At 37.3% G+C, this 15,855-nt stretch overlaps 1 protein-coding gene across 3 annotated transcripts in view; it reads right to left on the reverse strand.

Moving 5' to 3' along the window:
* Positions 1-7,276: 7,276 nt before the first annotated feature.
* The window catches only part of TRPS1 (transcriptional repressor GATA binding 1), a 399,923-nt gene continuing 391,344 nt past the window's right edge, over positions 7,277-15,855 (reverse strand). For all 3 annotated transcript variants that reach the window (XM_077493239.1, XM_077493238.1, XM_077493240.1), the window contains one exon: positions 7,277-15,843. In XM_077493239.1, coding sequence (XP_077349365.1) covers positions 14,779-15,843 — 1,065 coding nt within the window. In that variant the 3' untranslated portion in view covers positions 7,277-14,778. The remainder of the gene's footprint in view (positions 15,844-15,855) is intronic.

The following is a 15,855-nucleotide window of genomic DNA, read 5'->3' on the forward strand; positions in this document are numbered from 1 at the left end:
AATTCAAACAACAAGACTCAACAGGTCCACAATTCACCTCTCAAAAATTGCTTAATGTAGGTTAAAACTCAGCCTACCCTGGAGGGAAAGGGTCAGAACTAGTTCCACCATTACACCCCACACTGTGCCCTTACACAGGAGATCCAGGCTCAGAGCAACCTCCACAGTTTTTCCACTAAATAGGCTTTATCCCATCTCACCTCATGTGTATGCAGTTTAAATCAGTTGTGCAATTCAACCCCTATACCAGTCCTTTTACTTGCTTACTTTTCCGCACTTCAAAGCTTCAGCCAGTGCCGTCAGCCAAAGGGGGACATCCAACTCAGAAGCCCACTGCTCTCCAGGGAGCCTCCGGATAGCATTGGGGATTTATGACAGCGTTTGGACTCCTCTCCTCTCCACACCGCCTCCTCTCTCCCCTTGTGACTCCCGGAACTGCCACTCGAGATCTCGTGAGAAAAACATCAATACTGCGCTATGCTGTAATCGTCCCACGTTTATCTAAAGTGCCTCTTAACCATGGTAGGGTTGAGATAAGCAGATATGTCAACAGTTCTTATTGAAGCAGCGGGGCAGCAAGGGGTATCTTGATCATCTGGTGTTTCACTCCCCCATACTGCACATACTATCTCCGTAAGCGGGGTGTAGATGGTGTGGGAAGAAGTTACACGCAGCCTCTCACATTACACTTCTCGAATTTCCCTAATCACAGACTGCTGCGCTCGGTCACGCCCCCATCAATCAGCATCAGACCAATGTTAGATGCACCAAGGTAAGTATGATTAAAAAAAAAAAATATTTCCATATTTCTCTTTTTAAATATGTTATTTTCAAAAGTTATTTATTTTAAAACTGCAGCTTTTATTTAAACAAACCCTAGTGACCCTTCTAAGAAGGTAGTTTAGACACTTCCTGTTATGGAGTGACAACCATGTCCCAACTGTGCTCCTGCATTGTCACCCTGTCACATATGCCCCTGCTGAAGACTACAAGCTACCATGTCAACACATATTGCACAGGTGTGACCAGTTTATCAGTAAAATGGAATTATCAGTAAAATGGTCCTCATCACTCAGGTACAGTTGACACTGGGGAAAATGAATGTAGACAGGAAATGAATGAAGATCAGCAGCACTGAGATGCAATAAAAGTTATACAGGTAAAAACTGAATTTTATGAAGAAAAAAATGGCAATTGTTTACGATACACAGAAACTTAGCAAGCTAAATATCATCCATTTTAGGATTTAGATCTAGTACACACCATAAGGTTTAAATATGTTAATCCACATACTAAAATGCAACCAAAGGGGATGTGTATGATTCATATAAAAACAGCAAATTGGCTCTCATATTTTCTATAATGAGCATGAAAAGCAACATACGTTGACTGTTTAAAAAAAAAAAAAGTATAATAATTTTGTGCTAATGAACATTTGGTGTCTGTTGCTCATGAAAATTACCATTTTCGCTTCTGAACACGTCAGCTTTCAACAGAAATCCTATCAACACAAAAGACTTTCTGCATCCCTGTAAAATGTGTGGGCATATAGCCAACCAGCTAAAGCCATTTATATATTTAGCAAATTATTTTCTGGTTGAGTGCCAAACACGTTTCAGAGATTGCACATTGCAAGCAATGTGGAAATTCCATCTGAATAACATACTTCATCACCGAGTATATAAGATTGGGATACCACTACAACACTTTGCGGACTGGCAGAATTATACCCCTTTCCACTAGGTGATAGAGTAAGCAGACACATGACATTTTTATTTTAAAAGAGAATATGCTGGCTTTATTTATGAACTTCTTTAACCACTTGCTTACTGGGCAAATACACCCCCTTCCTGCCCAGGTGAATTTTAAGCTTTCAGTGCTGTCGCTCTTTGAATGACAATTGCGCAGTCAGGCAACGATGTACCCATATGAAATTTTTATCTTTTTTTTCACACAAATTGAGCTTCCTTTTGGTGGTATTTAATCACCACTGGGTTTTTTTATTTAAAAAAGACCGGGTAATTGTTTCCTGCACTGATGTGCGCTGATGAGGCGGCACTGATAGGTGTCACTGATAGGCAGTACTGATAAGTGGCACTGATGGGCTCTGATAGGCACTGGTAGGTGGCACTGATAGGTGGCACTGTTGGGCACTGGTTAGCATTACTGATGGGCACTGGTGGCGTTTGTGGGCATTGGTTAAGAGCACTGATGGGCACTGGTTAGCAGCACTGTGTGGGACTGATGTCCCTTTTACAGAAGCCGGTATTTTACTCTCTGCCAAATTAAATCTCACCAGGAACTGGAAATCTCTTATACCGACTGTTTTTTCCATCAGAATAACGGACGGAGTTCCAACGTAGTTCCAGTGAAATGGACTTGCGCACACATGATCACACCAAACTCCGATTGTTTAGAATGCGGTGACGTACAACACATACGACCGGACTAGAAAATGGAAGTTAAATAGCCAGTAGCCAATAGCTGCCCTTGAGTCATTTTTGGTCTGTCGCAATAGCATACAGTTCCCAATAGGAATTGATTCCATCGGAAAGATTTAAACATGTTCTATTTCTAGGTCTGTCAGAATTTATTTTAAAAAAAAAAGTCAGATGAAGCCCACACATGATCAGAATATCCGATGAAATTATTCAGTCAGACCTTTTCTGCCGGAAAGTCCGGTCGTGTGTACGCAGCATTACTATCCCCAAAATCTCAGACATAGTTGATAATTTTAACCATATTTGCTCCCTTGAACGCCTCTATGCAATGAAAAATGATAAATTGCAGTATTTTGCTGCATTCTGGAAATTATGGATGTTGCACAGACTATTGGTTGTTTATTGATGTTTATACTGTCACTTTTAATGTCTGGAATTACTGACACATTAAGTGCTCTACGAAACTCAGCTTATAAATTGAGTTTTTACCCTCCTACTTAATATGTGCCAAGCCTTATATTATACTTCACTGGATGTCATATCTGCAGTGTTGCTGACTATCTTACTGTACACGAGCTGTTGAATCATGCTTTCCATGTCTCCATTTATTTCTGGAACATTTTCTATTATTCCTACCGTTTCTTATATGTTTATATCATTATATATTGTTTAAATTCCAATAAAAAATGATGAAATGTTAAAAAAAAAGTTTCCCTTTACATTCACTTTATTACCATGAAATATATCTGATGCTAGGTCCACTTTAAGCCCTACTTTTTCATTAAAGCTGAATATAGGCAGAAGACATCAAATGTCAAATTCAGTTGTTTTAAAGCCTAAGCCCACCTTTTTGAAAAAAAAAAAAAAAAAAAAAAAAAATATTTTCCCATAATTAATAGTTACATAGTAGGTGAGGTTGAAAAAAGAACATCAAGTCCAACCTATGTGTGTGATTATATGTCAGTATTGCATTGTATATCCCTGTATGTTGCGGTCGTTCAGGTACTTATCTAATAGTTTTTTGAAACTATCGATGCTCCCCGCTGAGACCACCGCCTGTGGAAGGGAATTCCACATCCTTGCCACTCTTATAGTAAAGAACCCTCTACGTAGTTTAATGTTAAACCGCTTTTTCTTCTGGCCACGTGTCTTGCTAAACTCCCTTCCATGAAAAGGTTTTATCCCTATTGTGGGGTCACCATTATGGTATTTGTAAATGGAAATCATATCTCCTCTCAAGCATCTCTTCTCCAGAATAAGTTCAGTGCTCGCAACCTTTTTTCATAACTAATGTCTTCCAGACCCTTTATTAGCTTTTATTTAGTATTTTTTTGTTTTTTGTTTTAACATAGGTGCATGGAAAGCATTGCAACAATGATCAGTTGATCAGCACAGGCTTCTCTAGACTCTTTCCTGAGCTGCCAGTCCAAATTGAGGTCCAGATTTTTTGTTACAAGGCATCAGACAGTATCAATGGACTACAAGTTGGATGATGCCAACCCACCTGTTCTGTTGATAACTATAGACTATGCTTGTATGAATGAGGCTCCACTGCGGGCTACACTCCCCTCTCTTGGACCAACAATCCACCTGGTACCAGAACAGCTCTAACACATGCCACTCCTCGAGGAGATTAATTGTTGAGTATATGATTAGGCTCCATTGATGAGTGAAACACATTAGCACTGCTCTGGCACCAAGTGCATTGTTGGTGCATCCTTTTTGCTTTAATAAACCAAAGTTGAGAACTAGGAGTACCACTGCTACAGTGACAGATGGGACCTTCTTGTGAATTAATGACATGGCTGTGAGGGCAGAAGCATGCACACATGTGCCAATGTCAAATTTGATATGAGCCAGTGTGGAGAGGAACCCCTGTCTCCTGCAACGAAGAGAGGGGTGATGTGAAGGAGGAAGGGCCGCAGACACTAAAAATGTATCATGTGACACCCAAAATGTGGAAGTAACATGAAACGTGATCAGAAAGATAGAGTTAGCCTTTAAGCTTGGTTAGGCAATGTCCTCTACATGTACTGCAGATAAAGAAAACAAAAAAGAACTCTGGTTGACAAGTGTTCAATAAGTGTTCAATAAACAAACTGATAATGACTTCCAGGTAACTGAAGCTGCCCTTATATTGAATGAAATTTGGTCAGTTCAGCAGGGAACGGACACATTTTGATCAGTGTGTGGCTGTGTCTACTTAACAGAAGTTGATCATTTGACTGACTTCAGGCAAAGGTAAATGCTGGAAAATGGATACCAATCAATGACGGCAGCCATTTGGCTGCTACTGCTGATCAGTATATTCTTACAATAGGTCCCGCTGTCAGAATTCAATGTTTTGGCAGGGGAGATTCCTTCATCAACCTCGTTGGTTTGGATGGAGGAATCCACGGGTTGAGAAAAAATAAAATAAAAATCGTAAGATTCAGCTCCCATTTTTTTTATTACCTTTTGGATAGAGTCAGGAAAGGTTAGAAATTATTTTTTTTATTGCCATCTATAGCTATGTCAGCCAGAAAATTATGAAATAATTCCCCATACACACGGTCGGAAAATTCAGACGGAAATAGTCCGATCGGATTATGGTGTCGGAAAATCCGATCGTGTGTGGGCTCTAACGGACTATTTGTCTGAAAATTTCCGACCTGAAAAATTTTGAGAGCTGGATCTAAAATTTTCCGACAACAAAACCTGATGGGACTTTTTCAGGTGGTGTGTAGAGAATTCTGACGCATGCTCAGAAAAAAATTGGAGGTGAAAGCTATTGGCTACTGGCCTCTATGTAGTCCCGTTGTATGTTTTGTACGTCACCTCGTTCTGAACGATCAGATTTTCCAATAACATTGTGCGACCGTGTGTATGCAAGACAAGTTTCGGCCAAAATCCATTGGAAAAAATCGGATTTTGTGGTCGGAATGTCCGACCGTGTGTATGGGGCATTACTCTCCATAAAGACAAGCTACCCCCCCCCCCCCCACTCCCCCAATGTTTTGAATAATGTCAATGCCTTCCATTCTGGGAGACTACTGCACTTTTACTGTGAGGTTGAGGAAGATTTCCCATCACTTAGTGTACTTTGCTTTCAACACCATTACAAGAAATAGGGAAATATGACAGACAAATGCAGACAATAATCAAAATATTGATTCTCTTTTTGCTGGTAGAGTGGGAAAAGCTTAGAACCTCAGTCTGTCTCATATACCGTACATATGCTTCCATGGGAATTTTATTTTTTTTTTTTCAATTACATCACCCTATCAATCTGGTGACTCGAAAACTTTCATCTTTTGAGGAGCTTTGAGCCTGGAAAAAAAACTCTTTCTGTGATACTTTTAATAAAATCTGGGCTAATTCTTCATATGGTACACTTCAATTAACCATCACCTTTCCTGGTGTTAACGCCTAATTCTATTTTTTTAAGCCCTCTGAAAGGCGGAGTCTTTGTTTAATTCCTAACATGTTGTTTGCTATTTATTTTCTTTTTTTATATACATCTTTATTTTTTGTGGTTTTGTGCCTTTACGGTTTTCTCTTTCTTTTAATTTTTAATGGTAAAAGTCACAGCTGCTCCCGTGATTCCCACATACCCATATTTGTGTTTTTTTTCAAAGTATGGTCAACTGTTTTTGTTTGTTAAGCTTGTTTTTAGGCTTAAAGTGGAGGTCCTGCAAATTTTTATCTATTTTTTTTTAAAGTCAGCGCTACAAATACTGCAGCTGCTGACTTTTAAAATAAGGACACTTACCTGTCCACGGTGCCTGTGATGTCGGCACCCGAGACCGAACCATCCCTCGGTCCTCGAATGCAGCTGCCGCCATCTTCGGTAAGGGAATCAGGAAATTAAGCCTTGCGGCTTCACTTCCTGGTTCCCTACTGCGCATGCGACTTGCGCTGCACAATCCAAATGGTCCCTACTGTCTCTGGGACCCATGTGTGTCCCAGCAGACAGCGCGGTGGGAGGTGAAGAGGCATATATTCCCGTGGAAGTCAATGCCCGGAAGTGGATGCAGATACCTGTCTTAGACAAATATCTGCACCCCCTTCCCCCCTGAAAGGTGCCAAATGTGACACCGGAGGGGGGGGGGGGGGGTTCTGAAAAGCGGAGGTTAAATTTTTGTGTGAACCTCTGCTTTAACACCTTTCTGTTCATACTGTGTAACTTTGCCATCATTTGGTGTTTTCCGTGAGTGCTACTACAGTCACTATAGTATGTGCTATTTTGGATAATTTGGCGATGATGTCACTTCTTATTATTTTGTTTGGCACACTTGCGTTTTGTTTAGGTTGACACATCTGTAACCTATTTTTTCACTTATTTGTTTTTTCCACTTTACTGTTGGTTTTTAGTTAGCAGACGGCACAATGTTTTTTATCTTTTCTTGACACTTTTGTGACTTATATTTCTTAAAACCCTTAATAAAAAAATTACACCTCCAAAAAAGAAGCAGCAGGAAAGTTAGTGCAGAAGCAGATCTGAAGCAGATCTGAAATACAGATTCTCAGGTACAGCTATATCTCCATGAAATAGAACAATGAGCAACACAGTAATGGCAACACCAAATCGGGTGAGACTAGCATTCAGAGGCAACAGTGCCCTTGTATGACCTGGCACTACAGATATTCACTAGGTGGGTTTGGACACAGGAATTTAAGGCAAGAATTTTAGGCAAAATAAACACTTTTAGATTTTAAGATATAAGATATAAAAATATCCACTTTTTAATTCAGGTCCAATTTAAAATTAAGACAAATCTGATGCTGTTGATGGTCTCAGCAACGCTGCCACTTACTATAGAAAGTAGACGTGAAGAAAAACAAATCACACAGTGTTTTATAACTGGTGGTAAAAGTTTATTATTCAAGTTTAGATGTAACAGACATTTTTACTGTCTGAATTTTTTTTTTAATTCTTTTAATGCAATAGAAATACACGGAGAACATGTTTGTGGGGGGGAGGAGGGGGGACATGCAGAAAGAAGAAACAAAGAAAACAAATACTCCGAGGAGACAAACATGAGACAGGTAACTTTTATCAGGACTAAATGTTTTTATCTTTTTTTCCAAAAAGTAACAGGTTGGATAGAAAGAAAACTTGCTGGTGCGTACTGATTAATAAAAAAATTAACAATGAAATTCTATAATACAGTGGCATATTGAGATGTTCCACACTCCCTATGCCATTTCCAAGGTGCTTTTAAAGCACAGTCTCTTTTTTTTTTTTTTAGAATACTTTTTTTTTTTTAAATCAATTACAAAAACCTAGAAATTGATCGTCTGAAAAGACCAGTTACAATGGAATTTAAATTAATAAGTACATATGTTCTACATACATACCACTTGCAGCATATACTGTTAAATCAGTGACAATCTAGTCCAAGTCACTGTTGGTCTTCATAGCAAAGTGGCCTGGTTGACACAATCAACCTTAAAGCCATTGGTTACTTTGTAATATGCTTTACATTTTTTAACTAACAAAACATAAGTCTGTACCTGCAATTAAAAGGAGTAACTAAAAAAAAAAAAAAAGTTAAATAAACCCGGTTTTTAGTTTTGATACTGGTGAAGTAATCTGCCTAGTATGGCTCATATACATAAGTCTGGTTTTACTTACAAGTATATAGGACATCTAGCTTGTGAGGTCATTTATTTTAAATAACAGCTACATCCAATAAACTGTTTAACAGACAATACATTTTCTCTTATAAATCTAAATATTTATATACTCCATGTTTTTTTTTCTTAAATGGCATATTAATGTACACAACATATAGTCAATAATGCATTTTCTGAAGGTAAGAATGCATTTTATTCTTAGCTTGTACTTGACTGCAGTAAAATACAAAAACATACATATATATAAAATAATTTTCTATCGCTAATAAGCAATTATACCTGCTTGCAGGTAGCGCATAACATAAAAAAAAAACAAAAACAAAAACAAAAAAAACATAAAAAATAAGCATGTAAATGCTTTTTGTTATTTCCTTACTAAAGTAAATATATAGATATGTTAAATTATGAGAAAATCGTATTTGGGATTAAGGGGAATCACCAATGTTCCACCAACATTCTACCAGGCAACATTTGCATCTAGCCAATTATCTATGTTTAAGCAAGACAAAATAGGCATACATAATGGAAGACACTGGCATTTCTTGTATCGAAAAAAAAAAAAAAATTAGGCACAGTAAATTGATGGGATGCTTGAGTTATGTCAGTGGCTTAAATTGTATAGCCTATTCATTTCACGTGTGAATAAACATATCACAGGAAAAAAAAAAAGTAAGCATCTTCAATTGTTAAGCAAAATGATAACCTGGACTCCAAAATGAACTGTATACCTTTCGTCATAATTGACTTTTTAATTACACTGGAGAAAATAGTTATTATTAAATTTGTACAGGCTATCTATGTGATATAATCAGGTGCAAAAAAAGAAATAAAATTAGCCACACCAGTCTAAGACTGCATTTAAAAAATGTAACAAAAGTCAAATTGAATAAAGTTACAATTTAGAATTTATTTAGACTCTTGACACTTTTCTCTAGTTTTCCACCTCACGCAGTAGATATTAAAACTGGTGCCCCATATTGTAGTCATGGGCATGAATCATATTTTACATCTTGAACAAAAAAAACATGTCCTGTGATGGCTATTGTTATTAAAAGAAGAATTTTTCGTGCCATATTTAGTGTCCCATAATATGGTATTGGAAAAAATACTAACATCTTTATTTCAATTGAATATCTAATTTTATGAACCTTAAAGGCTACATTTGATCAGATTTTTTTATACAGGGTAAGGAGAAATAAAAGAGGCTGAGCTGACATTTTGTTCACCTTACTGACCCTGAATTTTTTGACACACATTTTTATAATATTCCATAAAAAATAATAACAAGTTTAATAATTTCCCCTCTTTGTGTAATGGAAATGGTTAAATACTGTATATTTTTGGGGTTAAGCAAAATTTTATCACATCTCAATATGTCATGTACATTGTGATAATGTTCTCATAAAAGCCCCCTGTTTACATGCAAAAACAAAAGCATCTTGCCCTGATTTTTAATACATGTTAACATAAAAAGCATCAAAAAATAAAAAATATAAGAGACATTTCGCCTTCATTCATTGTAAAGTTTCAACTCAAGGTGAATTGTGTTATGTATTCCAACCTTGAAATAATGAAACCATACAAATGAAAAACAAAACTGCCCAATATCACCACTCCCCCCGCCCCAAACCCACCCTGACTCTCAAGAGAATGCAACTGCTGATTTTTTTTTATTTTTTTGAAGTGCAATGCTACTAGAAGATGCAAAAAAAATTGCTGTTGCTCACACAACAAGTAAAAGGGTCTATGAAATGTTTCCAATGAAACATAAACCAAAGCAATGAAGAAGATATATGTGGATCTTTCTTACGTATAAGAATCTGAGCTACCATCTTTCATGAATACAAAAAAAAAAAAAAAAGAAAAAGAATGAACTTGGAATGAATAGTGCTATCCTCTTCTCTTAAGCAGGCATAGAAATATCTCAATTTTCCTTCTTTTTCATCCCATTTTAACGACAATAATATATATATTTTTTTTTCATGTAACAGATTATAACTCTAATGCACAAAGTAACGTCTCCTATGCCAATAGAAATAGTTGCTTCATTTTCATATTTGCTACATTTGCAAATGTAAACAGCGAGGCTGAGCCAAAAGCGACTCCAATGCATGATGGAATATCTTTGTTGCATACGTACAAAGTAGAAAATAATTATTTTATATGTCAGGCACCATTATTTGAAATGTAATACATTAATAATTACTAGAAAAATAAGACTTTGTTCTCCCAAACTTTGTTAATGAAAAAGAAACCAAGGACAATCTGACAAGGTATTCAGTAGCTTGTAACATCAATGCATATCATTTGAATAACTGAAGTGCTCTATCCGCTAACTAGTACAGTACCCACAAGAAAAGTTTACTGGATGGCAAATCAGCACCTTCATTTATGCAAGTACTTAGTGCTATTCCCTGAGCAATTATGCTAAGGAGTGTTCCCTTCATATGCAACACGAATATACAGTTTGGCATTTCAGCTGTTTCTAGAATTAGAAGCCTATTTTGTAAATGATGCAATCATGCAGCCTATGGCTACAGAGTTAAAAGATACCATAGTGTTAAAACATTCAACCTAAACTTTAAAAAGGGACATTCTTCCAATGGATGGCGATATGAAGGCATGTCCAATGGAGAATGCCTGATGATCCTTTTGCATTAAATATTCAGGTATTATTTTTTAATTGATTTGTGCCTGTCTGAGATAACATGAGGGGTTTCCAAAGATTCCTACAGGGAACTGCCACAAACAATAAGCACAACATGCTTATTGATGCACAAAGGTTACAATAACCATGCAATTATGATTACCAATTTTGAACAAAAATAAAATGTGCAGATGCGGCTGTAAATTTCCTGCCATTGCTAAAAAAAAAATACAAAGCCATTATGCAATTCTGTATTTATAAAGTGACCACTTTGCCTTCCACGTCTGCCACATCATTCCTCAATGGCAAGTCTGAATTCATGATTCGTTGCTGGATTTCCTATTTGCTGCAAGTAGGAGCCCCCTCACTTCCTGTGCCAATGAAAGTGCATATCTCTTCAACAAAGGAGAAGTGGTAGAACTACTGTCAGGATCTGGATGTCACCTTTCCCTTTTTGGGGACCCAAACAGCAAGGAGAATAAATGACAGACCTCTCCCTGCGCAGTCCAAAACAAGAAGAAACATTTGGGGCTGGAATTTCACTCTTAAAGTGGAATTCTCCTATTATTTTCAGCCAAGGAAGCTGCCATCTTAGCCTCGTTTTGATCTTCAACTGCCATGATGCTGTACATGTGATCGGTTATGACACCAGACATTTTATGATTTGACGGTTCGGTTGAGAGCGCAAACAAATGGGACAATTACATCCCCATCACGTGCCTTAATTTAACTGTTGTTAAACTGTTTGGCTCCTTTTACACGGGCGCCTCCATCTTGCAGATTTCACTTGCCTGGTGGGGGGTCGCTCTGCTGATCTCCGCTGAGCAGGTGGATGGCAGGTCCTGTCTGCTCCTCTGTGCAGAGCGGACATGGACACAGTCCTGCTCTTCTCTATGGGGAAATCGGGTGGAAATGGATCACCTGTCTGTTTTTATCCAATCCGGCAGACAGATAGAAAATAGAACCACCATCCATTTGGATTTTGTGGGCAGGATCAGATGACAGCAGGTGTCAGTGGACATGTGTCCGCTGATATTTGACTCTCCATAAGGGGGACTTGAGGGTTCAATCAGATCCGCCTAAGAAACTGAAACCCGGACCTGATCGGAAAGCCTGTGTAAAAGGGGTCCTAAATGCATGGGTTTAGTTTTACTTTAAGCTGGATATACACATTTTTCATTGTAAGAATGTTGTAAGAACATTCATTCATTTTTCTAATCATTAGTGGGGTCAAATCAATGTTTGTTTCTCACAGTGGTGAGAAATTTCAAATGAGCAGCATGAAATTTTCTTCTCAAGTTTACAAATTTTTAACAATGTATGTGATTTTTGTTCAGTTATGTCCATTATTTTCAAAAATTGAATGTTAAAAGTAAGCAAAATCTTGAACTACTTTAATTCGAAAGACATTAAAATGTACTGATAATTTTTGTACAAATTTTCCTAAGAATTTTAAATAAATTGCCATTCAGAATTCTACTGGTGTATACCCAGCTTAAGAATTGGTTCAGTCTAATTTTAGGAATAAATTACCAAAGAGTCTTTGTAGACTGCACCTAGTCACATCATGAATGCAGATAGGTTAAAGTGAAACTAAACTCACTATTTTTTTTTTACACTAAAATATCATATTTACCACAGTTCTGTTTTTTGTTTTTTTTTAAGTTTCTTACCATTATTTTCCACTTTTTTTCTGTCTACTCCCTATCCCCCACACCTCACTGATACTAGTGTAGAGCGAGCGATGTCTATTATTTCTGGTCACATGCTCTGCTCTATCCAAACTACAATTCACATAGCACTGAATAAATCTGCAGGAAGATGTGTAGTCCATCTTGGATGTGGGAAGCAGAGGGTGGCTACTTTCACATACACAAATGAGGCATGGAGGGTGAACCTAGCCACCCTAGAATAGGAAATTTGAGCGTAGAAGAAAAAAGCTTTCAAACAAAAGAAGAGTGCCAGAAGGTACATTCTACTTGCATTTAAACATATTGAATGTATTTTTTTTTTGTTTTTTTTTATTATTACAAAAATGTGAGTTTAGTGCCACTTTAAGTCGTGTTGCATTGATTTCAGTACAGCCACACTATCATTATCAACATTGTTAAAATAAGTTTTAAAAATGGATTAAATCATTATGTAAGTAATTTTGATACATGCCTATATGATTAGGTTGAAATGCAGATGAAGGATGGAGGAATTACTTCCCCAAGACACAATCATTTTAATTAATTATTTTAATTTACAACAATGTGAAAAGATGAGAGCTCATTCCCATTTATGTGCACTTACCATAAGCAGACATGTTTTTTCTACATAAGGATTAGCTTCCATAAAAGTGCCATTTTGTCAGTTTATTAAAACCCGTCTCAATAAATAACCACTTTGTAGTAAACCAATATTTACAGGATTACAGACTAAGGCCAACCATACATGGGTTGAATTTTGAAAGAATTTTCTTTCGAAAATCTTATCTAAGAATTTTCGTTCTAATTTCACACCATTAGTAACAGCCGATTTTTGTGCAGCCATCGAATTTGAGTGATTGGACATTTGAGTGATTGGGAATTTTTTTGAAAAACAAATGATTTTCTAATTAATAATGGGAGAAATGTGTGGGAAATATAATTGAAAAAGAAATGTGCATTTGCACAAGAAAAGAAAATTCCCGGAAAGAAAAAAAGATTCCCGTCCATGAAAATTATTTTCTGTAGTAACATGAGGTGAAATTGGAGGCTTGGTTGGTCGAATTTTGAAATCAATGGTGGCACCATCGAATCACAAAACACACAAAATTTCAGATTTTCAAAAGAAAATTTGGTATTCGACCCATGTATGGTCTGCATAACACTTTACTATAAATGGGAACATTCTGCTTCACTGTAAAGGGTGAACTTCACTAGAAATGCCAACTATAAATAGTGAATTTCACTATAAATAGTAATTATTCAGCTACTATGCCATATTGTCAGGTCCCAAAACACTCAAAGAGTATCACCATATGAATATAGTTTGAGCTCATAAAATGGTTGCCTCGCCCCCTGTATAAACTGTGACTACACCAATTAGTTGTCAAACTGAAAAATGTAAGCTAGGATACTATATAGTGCCACAGAATTTAGCCACAATGACTTTTTGGACCTGGGGATATCACGTTTCTAATCAGAGGATAGGTGTCCAAGATGGCCAACATTCTGTACCAAAGTAATATACACACAAAATATGGCCTTTTATTCAGCAAATGGCTGAATAAAGGAATGATTTGCATAGAAGTTAGTAAAATACTTGTCTCTCTTATTTCCACTGGGTATTAATTGCACACAAAGCATAACTAAACTTTCTGTTTACATCACCTAAATATATTTCAGGTCCTTCAAAACAAAAGGTGCACAAAATCTGGCAGTTTTGTCTTCGTTTGAAAGCAGACATAGCCTTGTGCAGAAAAGCCTGTCCCCTGGCAGCATGCTACAAAAAAAGGACCCTTGTTCTCTGTGCAGAAGCAGTGGTCTCTTTACAGAAGTCTGACATGTCCTCTGCTGAGTCAAAGGTAGAGCTCTCCAATAGCAGGAAAGCAAAACTGTAAAGATATTGCACATCTTTTGTTTTGCTACACCTGGAGTGCCTTTAGCCGATTTCAACTGAAAGTTCTGTCAGGCTTCAATGGTAAATACATTTTTCACAACTATTTACACAATGGTTTAATCCATTCAGAAAGTGCCCATATGTGGTTGCACAGATTTTGGCTTCAATTACTTCTTTTGGGCTATGGATGATTTAAGCTATTTATTTTGTATTTTGCACACCTATACCTGTATATCAGTGGCATGTACAGTCTTCCTTTAAATGGGTGAATTCTGTAAACTGAAGAACTGTAAGTAACAATGTATCATATACACGTTGAACTGGCCTTGCGGTTATTAGTTCTTACGTTAATTGCGGTTACAAAAAGGAACATAAATGAAACATCCACAGTTTCAAACTGTATTTAGAAATTACAAGCTACTGAATTTCTATTCAGAGAATCCGTATCTAGTTAATTGTGCTAAGTGCTAACATTTTTTTATTTTATTATTCTTTAGTTTTTCCATTCTTTTCCGCTTGTGCAACGTTCCTATGTAGACCTCTCTGGATATGAGTAGTGAAATCATACTTGTCCGTGCAAAGATGTTGGCATATACTACATTGAAAAGGTCCACTTTCCCCATGGCAACTCATATGTAGAGCGTACATGACTTCATCCAGAAACACAATGCCACAGTGCACACATTTCGTTGAAAGTTCATCTTGAGTACTTCGATCCATTTTTTCAGTTTTCACTACATTTAAGGGGCCATCATCCTTTACACTTAAAGAAGGTGACTTAGTTTTTTCTTTTGAGGCCCCGCTGGATGCAGATCCAGGTCTGGAATGCTTCATTGCCAAGTCTAGAGGAATGTCATTGTCAGATCCAACAGTGGAATATTGAGCAGGCAGATTAAAGGTGGGATAAGGCACGTAATTTGGGCAAGGGTTTGTTAGGCCAGGCACATGACTCAAGTAGTGAGGATTCCCAGGAACAGACAGCTTATACTTACTCCAAAATCGCAGCCAGTCAGCTTCATTCTGGAAGTCATTGTGAACAAAGGGAAGTCCAAAGAGTGGATACTGATACTTTTCTATGGGACTTCCTGGTGGGGAATAATTTGGATGCTTAACAGGTCTCATGTACTTTTCAATGGGGCTACCTCTTTCTGAGCTGCCTTTGCTGTCAGAGACAGATGAGCTATTCCCTGGATCTCCACTGCTTTCCTGAGGGCTTTTAATCTGTATGTGCAAAGGTTGCATCCTTTTGTGGATATCCATAGTTTGGCTGACTAATATTGTCTGCTGGGCAGAATGGCTTTTAGTCAATGAAGATGGGGACTCATATTTATTCATACTAAGTTGCTGAGCTTCTCTCTGGTGACCTTCCATTGAATGATCCTCCGACCTCCTCTCTAAAGGACTTCCATTAGTTTGTTCTTCGCTGTTTCCTCTTTGATGTTTATTTAACTGTTCCGTCTGCAGTGCTTCTGGGTTAAGGCGTTTCCTTGTCCGTCTTCTGATAATCTGCTCACCATTGTTCTGCTTAATGATATTCAAAGGTCTGGGAGTCTGTGTAAGAGA

The sequence above is a fragment of the Lithobates pipiens genome, unplaced genomic scaffold (assembly GCF_037356315.1).
Source record: "Lithobates pipiens isolate NorthernLeopardFrog02 unplaced genomic scaffold, aLitPip1_a1.2 Scaffold_19, whole genome shotgun sequence".
NCBI lineage: Eukaryota > Metazoa > Chordata > Amphibia > Anura > Ranidae > Lithobates > Lithobates pipiens.